This window comes from Schistocerca piceifrons, chromosome 2 (genome assembly GCF_021461385.2).
Source record: "Schistocerca piceifrons isolate TAMUIC-IGC-003096 chromosome 2, iqSchPice1.1, whole genome shotgun sequence".
Classification (NCBI taxonomy): Eukaryota; Metazoa; Arthropoda; class Insecta; order Orthoptera; family Acrididae; genus Schistocerca; species Schistocerca piceifrons.
The window spans coordinates 100,626,274-100,653,098 of record NC_060139.1 but is presented as its reverse complement, the minus strand read 5'-3'; the positions used below and the strand labels follow the sequence as shown (position 1 = coordinate 100,653,098).

General features: G+C 44.7%; 1 protein-coding gene across 1 annotated transcript in view; it reads left to right on the top strand.

Annotated features, from left to right (window-relative positions):
* LOC124777166 overlaps positions 1 to 26,825 on the top strand; it is a 686,524-nt gene that overhangs the window by 182,114 nt on the left and 477,585 nt on the right. The window contains exon 2 of the mRNA XM_047252473.1: positions 135 to 479. Within this exon, the coding sequence (XP_047108429.1) occupies positions 135 to 479 (345 nt within the window). The remainder of the gene's footprint in view (positions 1 to 134; positions 480 to 26,825) is intronic.

Here is a 26,825-nt window from a genome sequence, read left to right as displayed (position 1 = left end):
CATGGGCGTCCCAGTATATATCCTCTCCCTCCTCACCACCCACCCTTTTACAAAACGAAACCCGCAAGCCGCAGCAGGTGAGTGTAGCTCAGAGGCCGGCAGCAGGTAACAGAGGAGTGGCGCCCGTGTTGCAGATGGCCAACAAGGAGTGCCTGCCGAGCACGCGCGGGCTGCCGCTGGCGGAGAACCTGAGCCTGCCGCGGGAGGCGCAGTCGGGGGGCGTGGCGCTGGTGGCGGCCGGGCTGTCGTGCATCAAGTACCCTCTGCAGCCGGACCGCCTGCCGCACAGCGACGGCCGCCGGCTGGAGCGAGACGACTCGGCGCCGGGCCGCCTCGCGCTCGCCGTGCCCGCCGTCGGAGAGCGACACGTGCTCGGCCGCTACTGCCTCGAGTTCGTCGACATGCCGCCCAAGATGCAGGGCGTCTACGCCTTCGTCTGCTTTCCCGACACCGTCGACGAGGTCACCCTCAAGCACAAGGTAAGCCTTATGAAAGTATTTCCCTGCTATACCAAGATTTAAGATCAAATGAGGCAGAAGCGATGGATAACATTCCCCATCGGAGCTTCGGAAATCATTGGAGGAAGTGGCAACAAAACGACTATTCCCGTTGAACTGTAGAATGTATGGGTCGGGCGACATACCATCTGTCTTTCGGAGAAATACACTACTGGCCATTAAAATTGCTACACCAAGAAGAAATGCAGATAATAAACGGGTATTCATTGGACAAATATATTATACTAGAACTGAAATGTCATTACATTTTCACGTAATTTGGGTGCATAGGTCCTGTGAAATCAGTACCCAGAACAACCACCTCTGGCCGTAATAACGGCATTGATACGCCTGAGCATTGAGTCAAACAGAGCTTGGATGGCGTGTACAGCTACAGCTGCCCATACAGCTTCAACACGATACCACAGTTCATCAAGAGTAGTGACTGGCGTATTGTGAAGAGCCAGTTGCTCGGCCACCATTGACCAGACGTTTTCAATTGGTGAGAGATCTGGAGAATGTGCTGGCCAGGGCAGCAGTCGAACATTTTCTGTATCCAGAAAGGCCCGTCCAGGACCTGCAACATGCGGTAGTGCATTATCCTACTGAAATGTAGGGTTTCACAGGGATCGAATGAAGGGTAGAGCTACGGGTCGTAACACATCTGAAATGTAACGTCCACTGTTCAAAAAATGCCGTCAATGCGAACAAGAGGTGACTGAGATGTGTAACCAATGGCACCCCATACCATCACGCCGGGTGATACGCCAGTATGGCGATGACGAATACACGCTTCCAATGTGCGTTCACCACGATGTCGCCTAACACGGATGCGACCATCATGATGCTGTAAACAGAACCTGGATTCATCCGAAACAATGACGTTTCGCTTTTCGTGCACCCACGTTCGTCGTTAAGTACACCATCGCAGGCGCTCCTGTCTGTGATGCAGCGTCAAGGGTAGCCCCAGCCATGGTCTCCAAGCTGATAGTCCATGCTGTTGCAAACGTCGTCGAACTGTTCGTGCAGATGGTTGTTGTCTTGCAAACGTCCCCATCTGCTGACTCAGGGATCGAGACGTCTCTGCACGATCCGTTAAAGCCATGCGGATAAGATGCCTGTCATCTCGTCTGCTAGTGTTTCGAGGCCGTTGGGATCCAGCACGGCGTTCCATATTACCCTCCTGAACTCACCGATTCCATATTCTGCTATCAGTCATTGGATCTGGACCAACGGGAGCAGCAACGTCGCGATACGATAAACCGCAATCGCGATAGGCTACAATCCGACCTTTATCAATGTCGGAAACGTGATGGTACACATTTCTCCTCCTTACACGATGCATCACAACAACGTTTCACCAGGCAACGCCGGTCAACTGCTGTTTGTGTATGAGAAATCGGTTGGAAACTTTCCTCATGTCAGCACGTTGTAGGTGTCGCCACCGGCGCCAGCCTTGTGTGAATACTATGAAAAGCTAGTCATTTGCATATCACAGCATTGTGGGGCGGTGGGTGGAATAATTGTTAAATGTTCCTATTATTTATTTAATGCTGTTGTTTGCTGTTCTCAACACTGGCTCTCTAACTACAATATTGACAACCAGAAAGTGGTTAGCAAAACGTGAAGCCTGTAATTAGAATTACTAGTGCCCACTTCATCTGAGAAATACATTTATAGCTGCAGCTTATAGCTCTGAAGAATTAGGTGATTGTCTGGGATTCGTAATCAAAAACCATTCTCTCTAAAATGTTCACTATATTCTGAAAGTCACAGACCAAAAAGAATCCACACAATCCAACTACCAGAGCAGTTCAGAGTCTAATGCGCTGATGCAACTATAACTGTTCAAATTAAATGTTTAAGTGAATGCTCGCCATAATTTGATGATAATGTTCATCAAACGCCACGTTCATAATGGTAGAATGTCTGTCCTGCGGCGGCACGTGAAAATACGACATACGCAAACTAAAGATTTCATGGTTACGCGTATCCCGAGTAACTTATTACTGCATCCGAGGCTGTTTATATCAACGATACCGACGCGACGCGACTCCCGGCACAGGTGGTGCGCTAATCAGTGTGTGGAGAGAACTGGTGCCTGCCTTCTTCTCGCGCAGCGTTCTTACATATAAAGCCACGGTGCGGATGGCTAAGGGAACGCCTAATCTAATCTGCTCTCCCGACTAGCCGCTGGGCTAGTAATGCACCACTTTAAGTTATCGAATAAATAATTGCTTCCTCTGAAGCTTCTGATGAAGCTTTCAATTTAATTGTGCAATCAGCACACAAGTAAGTAATCATAATAAAAGTCTGACGTGGCTAAGTCAAATACTTTGGACGAGAGAATTAATTTAATTAAACTACACGCAGTAAAGGAGCTCTGAACTTGCTCTTTGGAGATACGCTATAGCTATGTAGTTATTTTGTTGAAACTTCTCACATTTTTATGATTATAGCGGATCTCCCTTCTACTTAAATTTAAACATCCGAGCTTTATTTATTCGCCTACTTAATCTATCTTGCTTCCTTAATTTCTAAAACAAAAACCAGAAAATCATGAATTTCAAATAAAATTTTAATTTATGAGATTCAGAATACTGTTTCTACTAAATTATTATGCAAAAGGAATTTAAATATAAATTTTTTTCTAGCTCTTTTCTGTTGCACCAATGATTTTTACAGAAAAACATCCAAATTTCGAAAATGGTTAAAGTTATTGAACTGATATCCAACACATAATGATTTTGTATTATTCCTGACATGCTAAAAACGTTTCAGGTTATTTACTTCATTTTAAAGTATTGCGCAATATTTATGACGTCAGAGCTAGGCTGGCACACAATGGAAAAACTGATGTAAATTTTATAAGGCGTGAGTATGCTGCTTCCCTACAGCATATTCTTCCTGTCGTTTAAATTTCGCGTCTGTAGCACGTCATCTTCGTGGTGTAACAATTTTGATGGCCAGTAGTGTATCATCCACACTGTTCCGAAGACTGTAACAGCTGACAAGTGCGACAACTAACGCACAATCGTCTTAACAGCTCATCCACCCAAATTGCTTACAAGAACAATAAACAGAAGAATGGAAAAGAAAACCTAGGATGTGATAGATGACGATCAGTTTGGCTTTAGGAAAGGTAAAGGCACGAAAGAGTAAATTCTGACGTCGCGGTTCATAATGGAAGACAGACTAAAGAAAACTCAAGACACGTTATGGAAGAAGTGTTCGACAGTGTTCAAATGGTTCAAATTGCTCTAAGCACTATGGGACTTAACATCTGAAGTCATCAGTGCCCTAGACTTAGAACTACTAAAACCTAACCAACCGAAGGACATCACATACATCCATTCCCGAGGCGGGATTCGAACCTGCGACCACAGCAGCAGCGTGGTTCCGGACCGAACCGCCTAGAACCGCTCGGCCACAGCGGCCGGCGTTCGACAGAGTAAAATGGTGCAACACGTTCGAAAGCTGAGAAACATAGGGGCAAGCCATAGGCAGAGAAGAGTAAAATACAATATGTACAAAAGACAAGAGGGAATAACAGGAGTGGACGACTAAAAACGAAGTGCTCGGATTAAAAAAAAAAAAAAAAAAAAAAAGGTGTAAGACAGGGATGTAGTCTTTCCTACCCTACATGAAGATGATATCTGTTCTTTCGGACAGATACCGTCTTCATATAGTTAAGGCTAACCAGCCATTGACCTTCTTCTTCTGTGCTGGATGCACACACATTGCGAACCGCGCGACCGCGACGGCTACGGTCGCAGGTTCGAATCCTGCCTCGCGCATGGATGTGTGTGATGCCCGTAGGTTAGTTAGGTTTAAGTAGTTCTACGTTCTACGGGACTTATGACCTCAGAAGTTTGGTCCCTTAGTGCTCAGAGCTATTTGAACCATTTGAACCACACGCATTGCCCGAACGCTTACGGGACTCGCTAAGATTGTCTGACGCGAGTAATGAGTGTAATGGGCAGGGGCACTAAGAATGTAGCGTGTGGACATTAAATTGGGAATGTTGGTCTCACGGGGAACGTGCAAGGGACTAATTCCTGCAGTCGCGCTATTCTTTGTGCCCTCGCTGGCTCAGATAGATAGACCGTCTGCCATGTAAGCAAGAGGTCCTGGGTGCGAATCCCGGTCGGGGTACACATTTTCAACTGTTCCCGTTGATGTATATCAACGCCTGTCGACAGCTTAGGGTTTTGACTTAATTATCATTTCATTCCCACCCTACTGTCCAATAGCTGAATGAGTACAGAATATGAATTGAGAGTAAATCGAAGAAAAACGAAAGTAATGAGAAGTAGCAGAAACGAGAACAGCGAGAAACTTAACTTCACGATTGATGGTCACGAGGTAGGCAGCAAAATAACCAGACGGACGGAGCAAGGAGAACATCATAAGCAAACTTGCACAGGCAAAAGGCATTCCTGCCCAAGAGAAGTCTACTAGTATCAAACATAGGATCCAATTTAAGGAAGAAATTTTTGAGAATCTACCTTTAGACAACACCATTGTATTGTACTGAAATATGGACCGTGGGAAAACCGGAATAGAAGAGAATCGAAGAATTTGAGATGTGGTGCTACAAACGAATGTTGAAAATTAGGTGAATTTATAAGGTATGTAACGAAGAGATTCTGCGCAGAATCGGAGAGGAAGGTAATATGTGGAAGACACTGACAACGACAAGGGACAGGATGATAGGTCATCTGTTAAGACATCAGCAAATGACTTATATAGTACTAGAGGGAGCTGTAGAGGGTAAAAACTGTAGAGGAAGACATAGATTAGAATGTATCCAGCAAATAATCCAGGACATAGGTTACAAGTGCTACTCTGAAATGAAGAGTTTGGCACAGGACGGCAAATCGTGGCGGGCCGCATCGAATCAGTCAGAAGTCTGATGACTGAAAGAAAACCAGAGGTTAGAAAACTTGGAAAGGGGAATGGACAGGAGTTAGATACAGTGGAAATTAGTGGGGTTCGGTGGCAAGAGGAGCAAGACTTCTGATCAAATGAGTGAATACAGGGTTATAAATACAAAGTCAAATAGGGGTAATGTAGGAGTAGATTAAGAAATGAATGAGAAGATAGGATCTACTATAAACAGCATAGTATTGGTGCCCACATCCACCACAGTAGTACTAGATTATATGTTAAGTAGCGCCTTATGTGTTGAAGAGAATGCAGAAAGTTTTGATGAGACAGTCATCGACTGACTAGAACAGGGGAAAAGAACGACATAATAAACACAGTACAAGACGAATGGGTAACTTTGAGAGATGGGATAGCGAAGACACCAGGAAAAGAGGCAAGGCTAGTAAAAATCCCTGGACGTCAGAGGAGATCGTTAATTTAAATGCTGAGACGAGAAAATATAAAAATACAGCAAATGAAGCAGGTGAAACGGAATGTTGTTGTTGTGGTCTTCAGTCCTGAGACTGGTTTGATGCAGCTCTCCATGCTACTCTATCCTGTGCAAGCTTCTTCATCTCCCAGTACCTACTGCAGCCTACATCCTTCTGAATCTCCTTAGTGTATTCATCTCTTGGTCTCCCTCTACGATTTTTACACTCCACGCTGCCCTCCAGTACTAAATTTATGATCCCTTGATGCTTCAGAACATGTCCTACCAACCGATCCCTTCTTCTAGTCAAGTTGTGCCACAAACTCCTCTTCTCCCCAATTCTATTCAATACCTCCTCAATAGTTATGTGATCTACCCATCTAATCTTCAGCATTCTTCTGTAGCACCACATTTCGAAAGCTTCTATTCTCTTCTTGTCTAAACTATTTATTGTCCACATTTCACTTCCATACATGGCTACACTCCACAAAAATACTTTCAGAAACTACTTCCTGACATTTAAATCTATACTTGATGTTAACAAATTTCTCTTCTTCAGAAACGCTTTCCTTTCCATTGCCAGTCTACATTTTATATCCTCTCTACTTCGACCATCATCTGTTATTTTGCTCCCCAAATAGCAAAACTCCTTTACTACTTCAAGTGTCTCATTTCCTAATCTAATTCCCTCAACATCGCCTCACTTAATTCGTCTACATTCCATTATCCTCGTTTTGCTTTTGTTGATGTTCGTCTTAGACCCTCCTTTCAAGACACTGTAAATTCCGTTCAGCTGCTCTTCCAAGTTCTTTGATGTCTTTGTCAGAATTACAATGTCATCGGCGAACCTCAAAGTTTTTATTTCTTCTCCATGGATTTTAATACCGACTCCGAACTTTTCTTGTGTTTCCTTTATGGCTTGCTCAGTATACAGATTGAATAACATCGGGGATAGGCTACAACACTGTCTCACTCCCTTCCCAACCACCGCTTCCCTTTCATACCCCTCCACTCTTACAACTGCCATCTGCTTTCTGTACAAATTGTAAATAGCCTTTCGTTCCCTGTATTTGACCCTGCCACCTTCAGAATTTGAAAGAGAGTGTTCCAATCAACATTGTCAAAAGCTTTCTCTAAGTCTACAAATGCTAGAAACATAGGTTTGACTTTCCTTAATCTTTCTTCTGAGAAAAGTCGTAGGGTCAGTATTGACTCACGTGTTCCAACATTTCTACGGAATCCAAACTGATCTTCCCCGAGGTCGGCTTCTATCAGTTTTTCCATTCGTCTGTAAAGAATTCGCGTTAGTATTTTGCAGCTGTGACTTATTAAACTGAGAGTTCGGTAATTTTCACATCTGCCAACACCTGCTTTCTTTGGGATTGGAATTATTATATTCTTCTTGCAGTCTGAGGATACTTCGCCTGTCTCATACATCTTGCTCACCAGATGGTAGAGCTTTTTGTCAGAACTGGCTCTCCCAAGGCTGTCAGTAGTTCTAATGGAATGGTGTCTACTCCGGGGGCCCTGTTTCGACTCAGGTCTTTCAGTCTTCTGTCAAACTCTTCACGCAGTATCATATCTCCCATTTCATCTTCATCTACATAAAAAAAAATGGCTCTGAGCACTATGGGACTTAACATCTCTGGTCATCAGTCGCCTAGAACTTAGAACTACTTAAACCTAACTAACCTAAGGACATCACACACATCCATGCCCGAGGCAGGATTCGAACCTGCGACCGTAGCAGTCGCGCGGTTCGGGACTCAGCGCCTGAACCGCTAGACCACCGCGGCCGGCCATCTACATCCTCTTCCATTTCCATAATAGTGTGCTCAAGAACATCGCCCTTGTATAGGCCCTCTATATACTCTTTCCACCTTTCTGATTTCCCTTCTTTGCTTAGAACTGGGTTTCCATCAAAGCTCTTGATACTCATGCAAGTGGTTCTCTTTTCTCCAAAGGTCTCTTTAATTATCCTGTAGGCAGTATCTACCTTACCCCTGGTGAGATAAGCCTCTACATCCTTACATTTGTCTTCTAGCCATCCCTGCTTAGCCATTTGCACATCCTGTCGATCTCATTTTTGAGACGTTTGTATTCCTTATTGCCTGCTTCATTTACTGCATTTTTATATTTTCTCCTTTCATCAATTAAATTCAGTATTTCTTCTGTTACCCAAGGGTTTCTACTAGCCCTCGTGTTTGTACCTATTTGATCCTCTGCTGCCTTCACTATTTCATCCCTCAAAGCTAACCATTCTTCTTCTACTGTATTTCTTTCCCTCGTTCCTGTAAATTGTTCCCTTATGCTCTCCCTGGAACTCTGTACAACCTCTGGTTCTTTCAGTTTATCCAGGTCCCATCTCCTTAAATTCCCACCTTTTTGCAGTTTCTTCAGTTTCAATCTACAGTTCATAACCAATAGATTGTGGTCAGTGTCAACATCTGACCCTGGAAATGTCTTACAATTTAAAACCTGGTTCCTAAATCTCTGTCTTACCATTATATAATCTATCTGATACCTTTTAGTATCTCCAAGGTTCTTCGATGTAACCAACCTTCTCTCATGATTCTTGAACCAAGTGTTAGCTATGATTTATTTATGCTCTGCGCAAAATTCTACCAGGCGGCTTTCTCTTTCATTTCTTAGCGCCAATCCATATTCACCTACTACGTTTCCTTCTCTTCCTTTTCCTATTGTCGAATTCCAGTCACCCATGACTATTAAATTTTCATCTCCCTTCACTACCTGAATAATTTCTTTTATCTCATCATACATTTCATCAATTTCTTCATCATCTGCAGAGCTAGTTGGCATATAAACTTGTACTACTGTGGTAGGCGTGGGCTTCGCGTCTATCTTGGCCGCAATAATGCGTTCACTATGCTATTTGTAGTAGCTTACCCGTACTCCTATTTTTTATTCATTATTAAACCTACTCCTGCATTACCGCTATTTGATTTTGTGTTTATAACCCTGTATTCACCTGACCAAAAGTCTTGTTCGTCCTGCCACCGAACTTCACTAATTCCCACTATATCTAACTTTAACCTATCCACTTCCCTTTTTAAATTTTCTAACCTACCTGCTCGATTAAGGGATCTGACATTCCACGCTCCGGTCCGTAGAACGCCAGTATTCTTTCTCCTGATAAAGACGTCCTCTTGGGTAGTCCCAGCCCGGAGATCCGAATGGGGGACTATTTTAGGTCCGGAATATTTTACCCAAGAGGACGCGATCATCATTCAACAATACAGTAAAGCTGTATGCCTTCGGGAAAAATTACATTGCACCTACGGTACGGCTATCTGTATCGTTGAGGCACGCAAGTCTCCCCACCAACGGCAAGGTCCATGGTTCATTGAGGGGGGGGGGGGGGGGTGAAACGGAATACAAACGTTTAAAAATGAGACTGGCAGAAAGTGAAAAAATACATAAGCAGGAGTGGCTACAGGACAGATGTAGGAATTTAGAAGCATATTTCACTATGGGAAAGATAGATACCCCCGACAGGAAAATTAAAGAGGCCTTTGCAGAAAAGAAAAGCAGCTGTATGAATATCAACATCTTAGATGGAAAACCACGACTAAGCAAAGAAGGCAAAGCTGGAAGTTGGAAGGGGTATATAGATACCCTGTAGATGGGAGATGAACTTGACGACAATGTTATAGAAATAGAGGAGGACATAGATGTGACGAGATGGGAGATACGATACTGCAAAGAAGAATCTAACAGTGCACTGTAAGACCTAAGTCGAAACAAGACCCCTGGACTATATGACATTCCGTCAGAACTATCTATCACCCATGACAAAACTATTCCATTTGAAGTGCAAAATGTATGAGACAGGTGAAATACCCTCAGATTTCAAGACGAATGTAATAATTCTAATTCTAAAGAAAGCAGGTGCTGATAGGTATGAAAATTATCGCACTATCACTTTAAAGTCACTGTTACAAAATTCTAACACGAATTATTTAAAGAAGAATGTAAAAACTGGTAGAGGCCAGTCTCAGGAAAGATCAGTTTGGATTTCAGAGAAATGTAGAAACACTTGGGGCAGATACTGAACCTATGACTTCTCTTAGAATATAGGTTAAAGAAAGGCAAATCTTTGTTTATAGAATTTGTGGACTTAGAGAAAATGTTTGACAGTGTTGACTGGGATACTCTCTTTCGAATTCTGAAGGCACAAGTCGTGAAATACAGAGAGCAAAAGGCTATTTACAACTTGTACAGAAACCATACTGCAGTTATAGGAGTTGAGGGGCATGAAAAGGGGCCAGTGGTTGAGACGGGAGTGAGACCGAATTGTAGCATATCACCGATGTTATTCAGTCTGTACATTGAGCAAGCAGTAAAGGAAAACAAAGAAAAATTTGGACTAGGAATTAAAGTTCAGGGAGAAGGAATAAAGACTTTGAGGTTCGCCGATGCCATTGTAATTCTGTCAGAGACAGCAAAGGACTTGGAAGAACACTTGAACGGAATGGACAGAGTCTTGAAAGGAGGATATAAGATGAACATCAGCAAAAGCAAAAGAAGGACAATGGAATGTTGTCGAATTAAATCAAGTGATGCTGAGGGAATTAGATTAGCAAACAAAATACTAAAAGTATTACATTAGTTCTGCTATTTGGACAGCAAAATAACTGATGATGGCCAAAGCAGAGAGATATAAAATGTAGACTGGCAATGCGAAGAAAAGCGTTTCTGAAAAAATAGAGATTTGTTAACATCGACATAGATTTCAGTGTTAGGAAGTCTTTTCTGAACGTATTTGTTTGGAATGTAGCCTTGTATGAAAGTGAAGCATGTGCGATAAACAGTTTAGACAAGAAGAGAATAGGGGCTTTTGAAATATGTTGCTAGAGAAGGATGCTGAAGATATGTACTGAATAAAATGGGGAGAAAATAAATTTGTGGCACAACTTGACTAAAAGAAGAGAGAGGCGTATAGGACATATTCAACCTCAAGAGACCACCAGTTTGGTATTGGAGGCAAATGTGTGTGTGTGTGTGTGTGTGTGTGTGTGTGTGTGTGTGTGTGTGCGCGCGCGCGCGCTGGTGGATGGGTGGGTGGATTGGTGAGTAGGTGGGTGGATGGGTGGGTTGGTGGGGGGTAAATATCGTAGAGAGAAGGCAATAGATAAATACAGTAATCCGATTTAGAAAGAAGTAGGTTTCAGTAGTTATTAGGAGATGAAGAGGCTTGCACAGGCTAGAGCAGAATGGATACTTGCATCAAACCAGTCTTCCGACTGAATATCACAACAAAAATATAGATACCACGTGTGGGAGCCTGTGTGTGACATTCTCTTGTGGAGAGAGCTGGAGGTGTAGGAGCGGGCGAATGTTGTCAATGGGTACCGACGTTGTAGTTAATCGCATTCTTGTGTAGGGCAACTATGCAGTGTGCGTGCCTTTGGGTAATTAAAATACGATGTACCTACTTTCCTCTATTCTGTACTCTTTGTACTACAATTAGCGTACGGCATCAGTTAGACATAGCCAAACAACCCTCACAGACAAACAAAAACTAAACGAAACCAAAACTGGAGAAAGCGGGGCTGTGCATGAGGAGTTCAACGAGTTCGAAAGCAAAATTCTGTCTACCGATTTGGTAGAAAATCCTAAGAAGTTTTGGCCTGATGTTAAATCAATAAACGTGTCAAAACCATCTGTCCAGACATTGTGACCAAACTGACAAGGAATAAAAGAATAACAGGAAAAGCCGAAACACTAAACGTCTTTTTCCAAAACTGTGGCGCAGAGGAAGACCGCATTGTAGTTCCTCCTTTAAATTGTCGCAGGAACGAGAAACTGAAGGAACTGAAATAGCTCAATGGAGAAAAGGACACTGGTTACGGGTGGCCAGTACTCTCTTTCTACAACACAATTGCACACGTGAATTAACACAGTTCTTTATTTACATGAACAGAAAGCTGCTGCTTAACTTTATCAGAGTCCATGTGTTGTGGTACAAGCTCTCCAATAATAATCCGCGTTAGCCTCACTGCTGGTGAAATACAAGGCCCACTATAAACACTACTCTAGTCGCTATGTACTGTCGTAGCCTAAGTCCACTCTGCTGGATGAATGACAGACGACAACTACCTTGAGCAGTTAAACAGAGAACCGACTCGTGGCGATAACGTGTTAGACCTTGTAACATCCCCCTCACTTATCGACCTTAATGACAGTGAAAAATTAAACCGCGTGTACCTAATGGAAATTTGGGAAAAGCAATCGTCACCGAAGTTAATCTGTCGGTAAAGAGGGAGGAAAGGGTTACATCTAAATGAAAGGAAAAATGCAAATGAAACTGGTGGAAATTAATTTTGAAAAGGGGTAAAGTTAATAAAGAAAGTAAATGTGCGGCCGTTACGTCAACAATCAACTAGCGGTAATTAGATATTTGAGATTTGGGGGAAATTACGGTCGCCAGTCCCATGGACAATTACTATAGTAACTGAAAAAGAAAGGTTATTACACATATAATCAGCACTAGAAGCGTGGCAACTGAAGGTTGACACGTGTAGTGTGAAAACTGAAAGTTTGTCAGAAGTAATAAATTTCGCTACACTCTGACTTCATTTAGCAAAAGAATTAATAAAACCGGAAAATCGAAAGTTAATTTAGTGACTGAAGTTAATAGTGAGCTTTCTTTCTGAAGCACATCGAAATGCAGTAAAATACGGTTAGTCTTGGACTACCTCAACAATCATTTCAAAAGCTACTTGAATCTACGCAATGTAGAAATAAGAGATTTAACTTTGAACTTGAATTAAATGATTCCGAACAATTAACAATAGTAAAATTTAGTACGTACCAAGCTGAGCTGGAGTCACAGGTAAGCTAAAATATGCAAACAAAACTCGCACTCTTAATTTGTGCTTGTGTAATCTAAATATTGTAGCCAGCTATAAATACCTTAACTGAACTTTGAAATTAAAGCAATGAAATCGAATTATATTACTTTAATGCTGGCGTTTGAATTTCAACGACACTCGGGTTCATTTCGGAAAAGGAAGGGACCCTGCTTGGCAATGCAATTGGGACAATGAGCAACAAAGGTTCATACTCAGTTGCTGTAATTTTGTGATGCAACAATTTTAAAAGCTGAGGTCTGCCATACAGTTCTGAAACTTTACGTGCTTTTAGTCTTCCTTGTTGGTTGATTGAAGGTTTGAAGTCGTCGATCGAGGAGGTGGCGTCAGTCACTCATTGTCGGCCGTCGCTGTTGCAGAAGCTGGATGCTGGCGCGCCTTCTTCTCGACACGGTCACCAGGCGAAACGGGCTCTTGATGTGTGCCAGCTAATGCTTCCCGTCCGCGACACCGTGCTAGAAACTATTATAGCCAGTCGAGCGCAATTAGATGCTGCCAAACCCCGAAAGCGCGGCAACTCGCGGGAGCGTCACACAACACACCTGCTCAACCGCACTACTCCAGCCAGACTCTCTCTGCTCTGCCCGCGCTCCACGCGGCAGAGTTAACACTACCAAAGATCCTAAACACTTTGGTTCTCCACACGACCTATCGATGTAATGGTTCGATAGCATAGTTTCCCTAGGCCAGACCCAGCGTATAAATACAAATAATATTCACAAAACAAACCAATTATAAATCGACATAAATGCATATATGTACAAATAGTAAAACAATTACAATATACAAAGACACAGAAATGTTATATCTTCAGGTAACAAAATAAGGGAAAACATTTGCAGTGCAATAGATGGAAATAGGAGGATATGCATTTCCGGCGTTACAACCTTCTGGTGACAAACAGATCCGAACTATTTGAAACAGTTAACGCAGAACAGGGAATCACCGATCATAAAGCGGTTACTGCATCGATGATTTCAGCCGTAAATAGAAATATTAAAAAGGGTAGGAAGATTTTTCTGTTTAGCAAAAGTGACAAAAAGCAGATTTCAGAGTACTTGACGGCTAAACACAAAAGTTTTGTCTCAAGTACAGATAGCGTTGAGGATCAGTGGACAAAGTTCAAAACCATCGTACAACATGCGTTAGATGAGTATGTTCCAAGCAAGATCGTAAGAGATGGAAAAGAGCCACCGTGGTACACCAACCGAGTTAGAAAACTGCTGCGGAAGCAAAGGGAACTTCACAGCAAACATAAACATAGCCAAAGCCTTGCAGACAAACAAAAATTACGCGAAGCGAAATGTAGTGTGAGGAGGGCTATGCGAGAGGCGTTCAATGAATTCGAAAGTAAAGTTCTATGTACTGACTTCGCAGAAAATCCTAAGAAATTTAGGTCCTATGTCAAAGCGGTATGTGGATCAAAGCAAAATGTCCAGACATTCTGTGACCAAAATGCTACTGAAACAGAGGATGACAGACTAAAGGCCGAAATACTAAATGTCTTTTCTCAAAGCTGTTTCACAGAGGAAGACTCCACTGTAGTTCCTTCTCTAGATTGTCGCACAGATGACAAAATGGTAGATATCGAAATACATGACAGAGGGATAGAAAAACAATTAAAATCGCTTAGAAGAGGAAAGGTCGCTGGACCTGATGGGATACCAGTCCGATTTTACACAGAATACACGAAGGAACTGGCCCCCCTTCTTGAAGCGGTGTACCGTTGGTCTCTAGAAGAGCGTAGCGTACCAAAAGATTGGAAAAGAGTACAGGTCATCCCGGTTTCAAGAAGGGACGTCGAACAGATGTGCAGAACCATAGACCTATATCTCTAACGTTGATCAGTTGTAGAATTTTGGAACACGAATTATGTTCGAGTATAACGACTTTTCTGGAGACTAGAAATCTACTCTGTAGGAATCAGCATGGGTTTCGAAAAAGACCATCATGTAAAACCCAGCTCGTGCTATTCGTTCACGAGACTCAGAGGGCCATAGACACGGGTTCCCAGGTAGACGCCGTGTTTCTTGACTTCCGCAAGGCGTTCGATACAGTTCCCCACAGTCGTTTAATGAACAAAGTAAGAGCATATGGACTATCAGATCAATTGTGTGATGGATTGAAGAGTTCCTAGATAACAGAACGCAGCACGTCATTCTCAGTGGAGAGAAGTCTTCCGAAGTAAGAGTGATTTCAGGTGTGCCGCAGGGGAGTGTCGTAGGACCGTTTCTATTCACAATATATATAAATGACGTTGTGGATAACGTCGGAAGTTCACTGAGGCTTTTTGTGGATGATGCTGTAGTACATCGAGAGGTTGTAACAATGGAAAATTGTACTGAAATGCAGGAGGATCTGCAACGAATTGACGCATGGTGCAGGGAATGGCAATTGAATCTCAATGTATACAAGTGTAATGTGCTGCGATTACATAGAAAGAAAGATCCTTTATCATTTAGGTACAACGTAGCAGGTCAGCAACTGGAAGCAGTTAATTCCATAAATTATCTGGGAGTAGGCATTAGGGGTGATCTAAAATGGAATGACCATATAAAAGTAATCGTCGGTAAAGCAGATGCCAGACTGAGATTCATTGGAAGAATGGTAAGGAAATGCAGTCCGAAAACAAAAGAAGTAGATTACAGTACACTTGTTCGCCTACTGCTTGAATACTGCTCACCGGTGTGGGATCCGTACTAGGCAGGGTTGATAGAAGAGACAGAGAAGATCCAATGGAGAGCAGCGCGCTTCGTTACAGGATCATTTAGTAATCGCGAAAGCGTTACGGAGATGACAGATAAACTCCAGTGGAAGACTTTGCGGGAGAGTCGCTCAGTAGCTCGGTACGGGCTTTTTTTGAAGTTTCGAGAACATACCTTCACCGAGGAGTCAAGCAGTATATTGCTCCCTCCTACGTATATCTCGCGAAGAAACCATGAGGTCCCTTCCTCCCCCCCCCCCCCCCCCCGCCCCCCAAACAAGCAAGCAAGACCATGAGCGTAAAATCAGAGAGATTAGAGCCCAGACAGAGGCATAACGACAATCTTTCTTTTCACACATAATACGAGACTGGAATAGAAGGGAGAACCGATAGAGGTACTCAAAGTACCCTCCGCCACGTACCGTCAGGTGGTTTGCGGAGTATGGATGTAGACGTAGATGTAGATGTAGACAAACTCGAGTGCAAGTTCGTGCCTGAGCTAGTGATCGAGCTAGTGACTGAGGCCCTCCGGTCAGCGGGGGGCGATCTGAACACTTGCTTTCGAGAGGGCGTTGGCGGCGTGTTGCTTGCAAGTCTGACTCTGGCCTCTCTGGTGATGGGCACGTTTGATGAAGCGCCTACTGTCGACCTTTGTGCCACGTCTTTTCTGACCGGTGTGCTGACGACAGCTTACGCCAGCACATTCCTCCCCCTCGAAATGCCTCACCGTTGTCGTGTAGGGAAGATCTGAACGACAACAGGGAGGGCGGGAAGACGCTGGACGTAGAGATGAGCCGGGAGCTGTGACTGTGGAGGACGGCGTACTCCCGACCCTGCCCCGCCATCTGGCTTGCGAGGCAACAGGAACATCCTCCGGAAAACTGCTGCCAGAGCAGACGTCCAGGCCTGAGGGCGTGTCCTGGGGCAATGACGGCAATGGCGACGACGGGTTCACATCCATCGGATCGGCGAGCGTAGAAGGCGGGGGCTGGGGCGCATCGTCCAGCCGCTCCTCCTGGGGTGCCCTGGTGGCACCAGCGGGCGGCTGCAAAGGCCGCTCGGTCTCGTGAGGTCGTGAACCTGGGGGAAGAAAAGCAGCAGAACCACGGGGCAAATGACACGCACGAATTTGCTTCTGGTGGCGGCACTGCAAACCACCGGGACCTACAATCAAGTACATAAAAGAACCAATGCGTTCCTGGATTATGCCTCCTTCCCAGCGCCTACGGTTACCATAAACCATGAAAAGAACAAGATCGCGCAACGCAAAGCGATACTTGCTGATTATTGGCCGCGCTGGATGCTGCGGTGAATGTAGCAAGTGTAGCAACGTCCGATGGCGGCGTCCATCGTCTCGTGAATGGGAGCGATAGGAGGCGAGAAAGAATTGCAGCGCCTGTTTCAGTGTGTTGGTGGTGCGAAGCTTGACCATCTGTTGTTTAAAAATGCGTACCGAGCGTTTCGCTTCTCCGTTGGACTACAAGGTGAAATGGAGCACTTGTTACGTGATGAATGCCATTTCGTTCACAAAACTGGTCAAACACAAGTCCTTCTGGCAAACCTTCGATATAAAGGCGCTTGAATGGTGCTATGTGATGTGACAGAAGCCATACTTGATGAAAGAGTCTACCGCTATGAGCCAACGAGTGTTCCAAAATGGCCTTGCAAAGTCAGGTGCACTCGTCAACATGCCGATTGAGCCTTAGGCCAAGCTGAGAGTGTCTGTGGCGGAGCGGACTGGTTTTCCGCACATGCCTGACACTGTGACATCATTTTTCAATGTGGGCGCCCATGCAGTGCCAAGTACAGTGCCGGCCTGCTAACTGTTTAGTGGGAACAGTTCGCCAAAGTCCTTAATAGAGCAATCGCAACACATTCTTCTTCAACACTTTGGGAATAAGCACGTGCGATTGTCCACTGTCGTTTTGCACGAAGATCACACTCTGTTGAACTGAAAGGCTGTACCGACAGGCAAAATATCGGCGCGCAACTGAGTTCTGAATACTGTTCAATGAACGAGGCCAACAAAATCTTGAGATCTGTGTCTGCTTCTGTGGCCAGTGCAATTTTCTGTAGTGTAAGGAAAAAGATGCTAGCAATTCATAGTCCTGCACATCGATTTGGCAACAAGATGCGGCAGATGCATCAAAATCAGAGTCTGGGACAATCTGAAGGCGAGATAGGGAGTCTGCATTGACATGCCTTGCCGTATGTCTGAACACAATTTCATACTGATACTGCGAAAGCAACAAAGCCCAACGTTGCAATTTTTGAGCAGTGCATGTAGGAACTGGCTTTGATGGATGAGACAAGGACTGCAAAGGCTTGTGATCTGTCACTAAAAAGAACTTGCGACCACACAAATAGTGATGTAATTTGGTCACACCATGCACAATAGCAAGAGAATAATTGAACTGAGTTTGAGTGTGCAACTTTCAGATAAAAAGCAATGGGTCTGTTTTGTGCACCAATTCTGTGCGAAAGCACTGCGCCGATTCCGTAGGAAGAAGCGTCGACTTGCAAAACTATTAGCTTGGTAGGGTTCAAATGCACTAAACATCTGTCACTAAGTAAAGCATTTTGAGTTCCTGAAATGCGTCTTGACGTCTTTAGTCCACAGAAAAGGTACATTTTTGCGACTCAAGCGACGCAATGAAGCCGCGGTCTGAGCGGCATTCGGCATGAATCGAATTTAGTATGTCATCTTGCCTAGTACTGACTACAGTTCAGACACATAGCTGAACATCTATGGCAAGATGTCACTATATTGGGCCTGCTCAAGCTTCTCGGCCGCTATGGAACCCGAACCATATTGCTCTAAGATTTGCAATACTTGGAGAAGTGATGGATCAGAGTATTTTAAGATCTGTTCTCATATTCTACGATCTGGGACATTGAATGTTACTGCATCACGTGCCATTAAATCACACTAAAAGTTACAACTACACTTAAATTTACACTTCCTAGTCATGCCCGTTAATCCTGTGCAGCACAGGCGGTACGCCTGTTCCGGATTTTTTTGCAAGCGAAATAAGTGATATCTAGCTGCAGCTACGTGGACTTGCTGGTCATAGTATTTAGTTAATGCAGCGATTACTTGGTCATAGACGACTTCGTCGGGAGACGCGGTTGCGAATAGTTTTTGTATTAACCTGAACACTGGCGACCCCGCAATCGAAAGGAAGTATTGTAACTCTACAGTACCTTGAACACGATGTGCTTGACAACGTGCTTGGAACTGAGTCAGGTATTCAATCCTGATTTTGCTGAATTACTCCAGGTAAAAGGAGGTCAAAGTCGATATGAAATGAAATGCAAGTCTTTCGATTTGACGCCACTTCGGCGACTTGCGCGTCGATGGGGATGAAATGATGATGAGTAGGGCAACACAACACCCAGTCCCTGAGCGGAGAAAATCTCCGACCCAGCCAGGAATCGAACCCGGACCCTTTGGATTGACAGTCTGTCGCGCTGACCACTTTTTTTTTTTCATTTACGTCTTCAGCATTCAGACAGAAGAGGCTATAAAAATATTTTATGCCAGCTGCTCTCGATCCACTTACATTATGAACAGAAACAACGCACGCTACCGCTAGATCACTTTTTTTTTTTAAATAAAGAAAGTAAATTACCTCTTCCACTTCAGGCGTTGGTCCCCATCACCCATACTACCCCCAAAAACCTATGTAGCCCAAAAACAAAAACAAAGCTAGTGCCACCGCCACTTTCATCCTAAAGCTAACTAGGACGGTCGTTCGCCACCACTCCAGGTTCCGCCAACGAACAAAAATTAAATATGCCTCTGAACTTTGTATAAAAAAAAAGTAAAAGGAGAAAGGAAATGATATAATACTTTATTATATTTTATTTGTTGTTCAAATGGTTCAAATGGCTCTGAGCACTATGGAACTCAACTGCTGAGGTCATTAGTCCCCTAGAACTTAGAACTAGTTAAACCTAACTAACCTAAGGACATCACAAACATCCATGCCCGAGGCAGGATTCGAACCTGCGACCGTAGCGGTCTTGCGGTTCCAGACTGCAGCGCCTTTAACCGCACGGCCATTTCGGGGGCTATTTGTTGTTCATTTTGCTCTTATTTTGTTCTTGTGTATTTATTTGGATTCGAACGCAGGTCTCCAGCCCACGTTTTTTTAAATCTTTTTTTTATTTATATAGATATCAATGTGCGAACAGTCATAGTTAATCAAGCCTGGAAAACTAAAACAGAATGAAGACGCCATCGAAGATATGAAAGATAAATAACATGAAAAGAAAGCTACCACGTCGTAGTGAGGCTTCCCAGCGACTGCGCCCACTGATAAAGATTGTTCAATATATGCTCGTTTGCAGTTCGTTCTGACCTCATCTGCCACTGCCTGGAACATTCCAGCTGCACGGCGGGCTGTGAAAGACACTCCATAGGTAGTTTGCGAAGCACTGTCGATATCTGGTATGCCCGGAAATAGCATGATGTCTTTCTTGCAAATAGAGCCAGAAGTCAAGGAAATTCTTGTGTCCGTCACGACAGAGGTAATGGACTGCATGTCCACGTATCCAGGTGACAGAATTGGTTCGAGTCTTGGGGTAAAATGTCTCATCCGGCAACAATAACGTGCGTGCAGATATATGCTCCGGCCTAACTCGCAAGAGATAAGCCAGCATCTGCCGCACTAGGTGCCAAACCGGTTCCGTCTCTCCACAGCTGAGGCGGTGCTCGTCAGAATCTACTGTATTACAAGCCACACAATTGGGAGATTCTGCCATGTGGATATTGTAGAGACGTTCTTGCGTCACCAGCTTCCCATTAATGACTACGTACCATTGGGAAACAACATCGGAATCAAGCATGGCATCGTGTACAGTCTTCGACACCACGCTCCACCGTACGTCAGGATATTTTAGTTCGACCACATTTAGGGGGCGGCGTTGCAGCATGTCATGATATAGGCGTCGAGTTGTGGCCATTTGTGGTGTCGTGAGCGCGACACTGCAATAACTTTGTTCTAAATAGAAACGTCCTATATAAAAGAGGGGCGCTGGGATGTCCTGTAGTGGCACCGGCGCTCTTAGTGAAGCAGGTCGTAGCGCCGTCAGAAGCAGACTCAAGAGGCTCGTAGGACAACGGCGCAGCAGACATAAATGTGAGCTAACATAGAGGGCAATGGCCCTATCATGGACGTTAACTAGGCCGAGACCACCTTGTTCCTTGGGGAGGGTAAGAGATACGTATCTGATCTTCAGTAACATACCAGCGGTGACGAAGTATCCCAACGCTGCCATAATGCTTCGAGCCAAGGGCTTCGGAATGGGTAGCGTTTGGGTGACATGCGGTATGCGGGACGCAAGGTATACATTGGCATAATACGCCCGCTGAACGATGTTGAGGGATCGCAAGCGCTGATTTGCAATTCCGGCCCTAATTTGGTTAAGAAGGCGTCGATAATTGAGCGTCGTCGCGCGTCGCATGTCGTTCATGAAATCTAAGCCCAAGCAGCGTACAGTATCACTGAAGCGTAAGGGGGCAATGTGTTCCTGCGGTAGCCCAATCCCGATGCTCAAGGCGACGGACTTGTCAACGTTGATTTGGCTACCAGAAGCTGTACCGTAGGTTGCAATCCAGTCCAAAGCCGCGGCCATGTCGTCAGCTCCACGTATGACGATCATCAAATCATCCGCATATGCGGTGCAACGATAGATGGAGCCGCCGAACTGTATCCCAGTGAGCCTGTCTCGGAGACCACACAACAAAGGTTCTAAGGCCAATGCAAATAACAATGTTGATAATGGACATCCCTGTCGTGCTGATCGGCGGATCGGCATGGGTGCCGTCAGTCTTCCATTGACAAGAACTCGAGAAGTTGCACCATGTAGTAGGCGTGTCAACACTGTGATATAGGGGTCGGGGTATTCCATGCGCCGTAGAACGGCCGTGAGGAAAGTGTGGCCCACACGGTCAAAAGCCTGGCTAAAGTCGATAGACGCGAGCGCTGCCGGCAAACGTCTCACCCGTGCAAGGGAGATGAGATCTCTGTAACGACATAACGCAGTTCTGATGTTGTTGGGTCCCCCTAAGGACGTCTGATCGCCGGACAAGACGTGCAATAGTGTGCCGCGAATACGTTCTGATAGCAGCCTCGAAAAGATCTTGAAGTCGCTGTTCAATAACGTTAAGGGACGATAATCGCGGACATGATTCTGTCCCTTCGGCTTATGGATGGGGACAATCAGACCTTCCAAGAATGGTGCAGGCAATGTTATACCCGGGGACATCAATTCCTGGCAAATTTCAATCAAACACGGTAGCAACAGTTATTTAAAGGCTCGATAGAACTCTAATGGTAATCCATCGATTCCTGGTGATTTATGGGGAGCACCTTTACCAATGGCGTCGAGCACTTCCTCTTCTGTCACTTCTCCCAGTAAAGTCGGTACCATGTCTGGTGGAACCGTACCGTGGACATGTGCTGAAACGGTGTCTACCGTCGCCATATCAGGGAGCACTGCTGAATAAAGTTGAGCGTAATGCCCATAGAAGGCTTCTGCTATATCTGCTTGTTCTACCACGCGTCGACCGTCGTCCGTTATCATGTCGGTTATCAGTGCCCTGCGGCGCCTCCTGCGTTCTAGGAGCACGTGGTGCATAGATGGCCTTTCTGATTGTATCATGTCTGGAGCACGCGACCGTATAACAGCGCCTTGTAAATGATGGCGTGCTAAGAAGACGAGCTGCGCATTCGCGCGATTGACTATGATCTGCCTGTCAGGTGAGGGCTCCATAGCAAGACATTCCCGTAGGACGGTGTAATAAAAGTTTTCCGTGCTCCTCCTCCATGCCGCTGCTTCCCGGCCGTAAGCCATGAAGGTGCGCCTAAGAGCAGGCTTCGCACATTCAATCCACCAACTGAGGGTCGATCGGTAACGACCACGACGCTGTAAGGACGCGTTCCACGACTCTTCGACAGCACCTTTACATGCCGGCCCGTCCAGATGGGCGACGTTCAGTTTCCAGGGGGGCCTACTGCGCCACACACGTGCAGGTTGGAGGGCAATGGTGCAAATATAGGCTGTGTGGTCGGAGAAAGCAGTGGGCCAGAGTCCTGCTCCTCTCGTCGTCGTCGAAAGGGTGCTTGTGATGTAAATCCTGTCTAACCGACTTGATGAATGGCTTGTATAATGGGTGTAACCAGGAGCTGGGCCATGGATGTGGCGCCACGTGTCAATCAGGTGAAGGTCACGCACTGTTGTTGTTGTTGTGGTCTTCAGTCCTGAGACTGGTTTGATGCAGCTCTCCATGCTACTCTATCCTGTGCAAGCTGCTTCATCTCCCAGTAACAACTGCAACCGAACTCCTTCTGAATCTGCTTAGCGTATTCATCTCTTGGTCTCCCTCTACGATTTTTACCCTCCACGCTGCCCTCCAATACTAAATTGGTGATCCCTTGATGCCTCAGAACACGTCCTACCAACCGATCCCTTCATCTTGTCAAGTTGTGCCACAAATTTCTCTTCTCCCCAATCCTATTCAATGCCTCCTCATTAGTAATGTGATCTACCCATCTAATCTTCAGCATTCTTCTGTAGCACCACATTTCAAAAGCCTCTATTCTCTTCTTGTCCAAACTTTTTATCGTCCATGTTTCACTTCCATACATGGCTACACTCCATACAAATACTTTCAGAAACGACTTCCTCACATTTAAATCTATACTCGATGTTAACAAATTTCTCCTCTTCAGAAACACTTTCCTTCCCATTGCCAGTCTACATTTGATATCCTCTCTACTTCGACCATCATCAGTTATTTTGCTCTCCAAATAGCAAAACTCCTTTACTACTTTAAGTGTCTCATTTCCTAATCTAATTGCCTCAGTATCACACGACTTAATTCGACTACATTCCATTATCCTCGTTTTACTTTTGTTGATGTTCATCTTATATCCTCCTTTCAAGACACTACCCATTCCGTTCAACTGCTGTTGGAAGTCCTTTGCTGTCTCTGACAGAATTACAATGTCATCGGAAAACCTCGAAGTTTTTATTTCTTCTCCATGGATTTTAATACCTAGTCCGAATTTTTCTTTTGTTTCCTTCACTGCTTGCTCAATATACAGATTGAATAACATCGGGAAGAGGCTACAACCCTGTCTCACTCCCTTCCCAATCACTGCTTCCCTTTCATGTCCCTCGACTCTTATAACTGCCATCTGGTTTCTGTACAAATTGTAAATAGCCTTTCGCTCCCTGTATTTTACCCCTGCCACCTTCAGAATTTGAAAGAGAGTATTCCAGTCAACATTGTCAAAAGCTTTCTCTAAGTCTACAAATGCTAGAAACGTAGGTTTGCCTTTCCTTAATCTAGCTTCTAAGATAAGTCGTAGGGTCAATATTGCCTCACGTGTTCCTATATTTCTACGGAATCCAAACTGATCTTCCCCGAGGTCGGCTTCTACTAGTTTTTCCATTCGTCTGTAAAGAATTCGTGTTAGTATTTTGCAGCCGTGACTTATTAAACTGATAGTTCGGTAATTTTCACATCTGTCAACACCTGCTTTCTTTGGGATTGGAATTATTATATTCTTCTTGAAGTCTGAGGGTATTTCGCCTGTCTCATATATCTTGCTGACCAGATGGTAGAGTTTTGTCAGGACTGGCTCTCCCAAGGCTGTCAGTAGTTCTAATGGAATGTTGTCTACTCCCGGGGCCTTGTTTCGACTCAGGTCTCTCAGTGCTCTGTCAAACTCTTCACGCAGTATCATATCTCCCATTTCATCTTCATCTACATCCGCTTCCATTTCCGTAATAATGTCCTCAAGTCATCGCCCTTGTATAAACCCTCTATGTACTCCTTCCACCTTTCTGCTTTCCCTTCTTTGCTTAGAACTGGGTTTCCATATGAGCTCTTGATATTCATACAAGTGGTTCTCTTTTCTCCAAAGGTCTCTCTAATTTTCCTGTAGGCAGTGTCTATCTTACCCCTGGTGAGACAAGCCTCTACATCCTTACATTCGTCCTCTAGCCATCCCTGTTTAACCATTTTGCACTTCCTGTCGATCTCATTTTTGAGACGTTTGTATTCCTTTTTGCCTGCTTCATTTACTGCATTTTTATATTTTCTCCTTTGATCAATGAAGTTCAATATTTTTTGTGTTACCCAAGGATTTCTACTAGCCCTCGTCTTTTTATCTACTTTATCCTCTGCTGCCTTCACTACTTCATCCCTCAAAGCTACCCATTCTTCTTCTACTGTATTTCTTTCCCCCATTCCTGTCAATTGTTCCCTTATGCTCTCCTTGAAACTCTGTACAACCTCTGGTTCTTTCAGTTTATCCAGGTCCCATCTCCTTAAATTCCCACCTTTTTGCGGTTTCTTCAGTTTTAATCTACAGTTCATAACCAATAGATTGTGGTCAGAGTCCACATCTGCCCCTGGAAACGTCTTACAATTTAAAACCTGGTTCCTAAATCTCTGTCATACCATTATAGAATCTATCTGAAACCTGTCAGTATTCCAGGCTTCTTCCATGTATACAACCTTCTTTTATGATTCTTGAACCAAGTGTTAGCTATCATTAAGTTGTGGTCTGTGCAAAATTCTATCAGACGGCTTCCTCTTTCATTTCTCCCCCCCAATCCATATTCACCTATTACGTTTCCTTCTCTTCCTTTTCCTACTACCGAGTTCCAATCACCCATGACTATTAAATTTTCGTCTCCCTTCACTATCTGAATAATTTCTTTTATTTCATCATACATTTCTTCAATTTCTTCGTCATCTGCAGAGCTAGTTGGCATATAAACTTGTACTATTGTGATAGGCGTGGGCTTCTTGTCTATCTTGGCCACAATAATGCGTTCACTATGCTGTTTGTAGTAGCTTACCCGCACTCCTATTTTTTTATTCATTATTAAACCTACTCCTGCATTCCCCCGTTTTGATTTTGTATTTATAACCCTGTATTCGCCTGTCCAAAAGTCTTGTTCCTCCTGCCACCGAACTCCACTAATTCCCACTATATCTTACTTTAACCTATCCATTTCCCTTTTTAAGTTTCCTAACCTACCTGCCCGATTAAGGGATCTGACATTCCACACTCCGATCAGTAGAACGTCAGTTTTCTTTCTCCTGAAACGACGTCCTCTTGAGTAGTGCCCGCCCGGAGATCCGAATGGAGGACTATTTTACCTCCGGAATATTTTACCCAAGAGGACGCCATCATCATTTAACCATACAGTAAAGCTGCATGCCCTCGGGAAAAATTACGGCTGTAGTTTCCCCTTGCTTTCAAACGTTCGCAGTACCAGCACAGCAAGGCCGTTTTGGTTAGTGTTACAAGGCCAGATCAGTCAATCATCCAGACTGTTGCCCCTGCAACTACTGAAAAGGCTGCTGCCCCTCTTCAGGAACCACACGTTTGTCTGGCCTCTCGACAGATACCCCTCCGTTGTGGTTGCACCTACGGTACGGCTATCTGTATCGCTGAGGCACGCAAGCCTCCCCGCCAACGGCAAGCTCCATGGTTCATGGGGGTAGGGTCACGCACTAGCATTTCCAATTCCGCACACGGGACGTGATGTGGCTGCTGATCAGACGGAGATAATGTACAGTTAAAATCTCCTCCGATCACCATATCGTCTATGCGGCCCATAAATAGACGCGTAATATCTTCCGAAAAAAAGCGGGCCCGATCTCTCCGTCTCCCTGATCCTGAAGGGGCATATACATTGATGAGTCGTACACCGTTGACAGTTACTGCCATGGCTCTTGCACTCTGTAAGTACAGTACGTCCGTAGCCGCCAAACCGTCCCGTAGCAGAACAGCCACACCACAATCGGTAGAAGAGGCGTGGGGGATGTGGGCGGTATATCCGTAGAAGTCAGGGAAACTAGCGACACATACTTCCTGTAAGAGGGCCACGTCGATGTCCGCCGCGTCAAGCATGCGTTGTAGCATTGTCAGTTTGTGTGGTGCCCTTATCGCGTTGATATTGATTGTGGCAGGGCGAAAGGTGTGCTGCCTAGCCTCTTCACCTAGGGTAGACGCCATGGCAATCAAAGCTAACCGCAAGAGATGCCTGACCCACGAAACCCGTTACAAATTATGAGTCTTTCACGCTAGGAGTGGCATCCCCAATGCCGCCCCCTCCTCTGTCACCCGTGCCCTCTTCAGGAAGTTCCTCAACATCGTCCGACCACATTGGGTGCAACATGATGCTGTGTAGTTGATCGGCACCTAAATCTCTCTCACGTACGTCGTCTTTGGTAGAGATGGATGGAGAGCCATCCATCGACGCGACCTGCCGCGTTTGTGGTGCAAGAAGTAACCGGGCACTCGTAGTATGGGCAAGTGAACCGTCTACATCACTTAGAT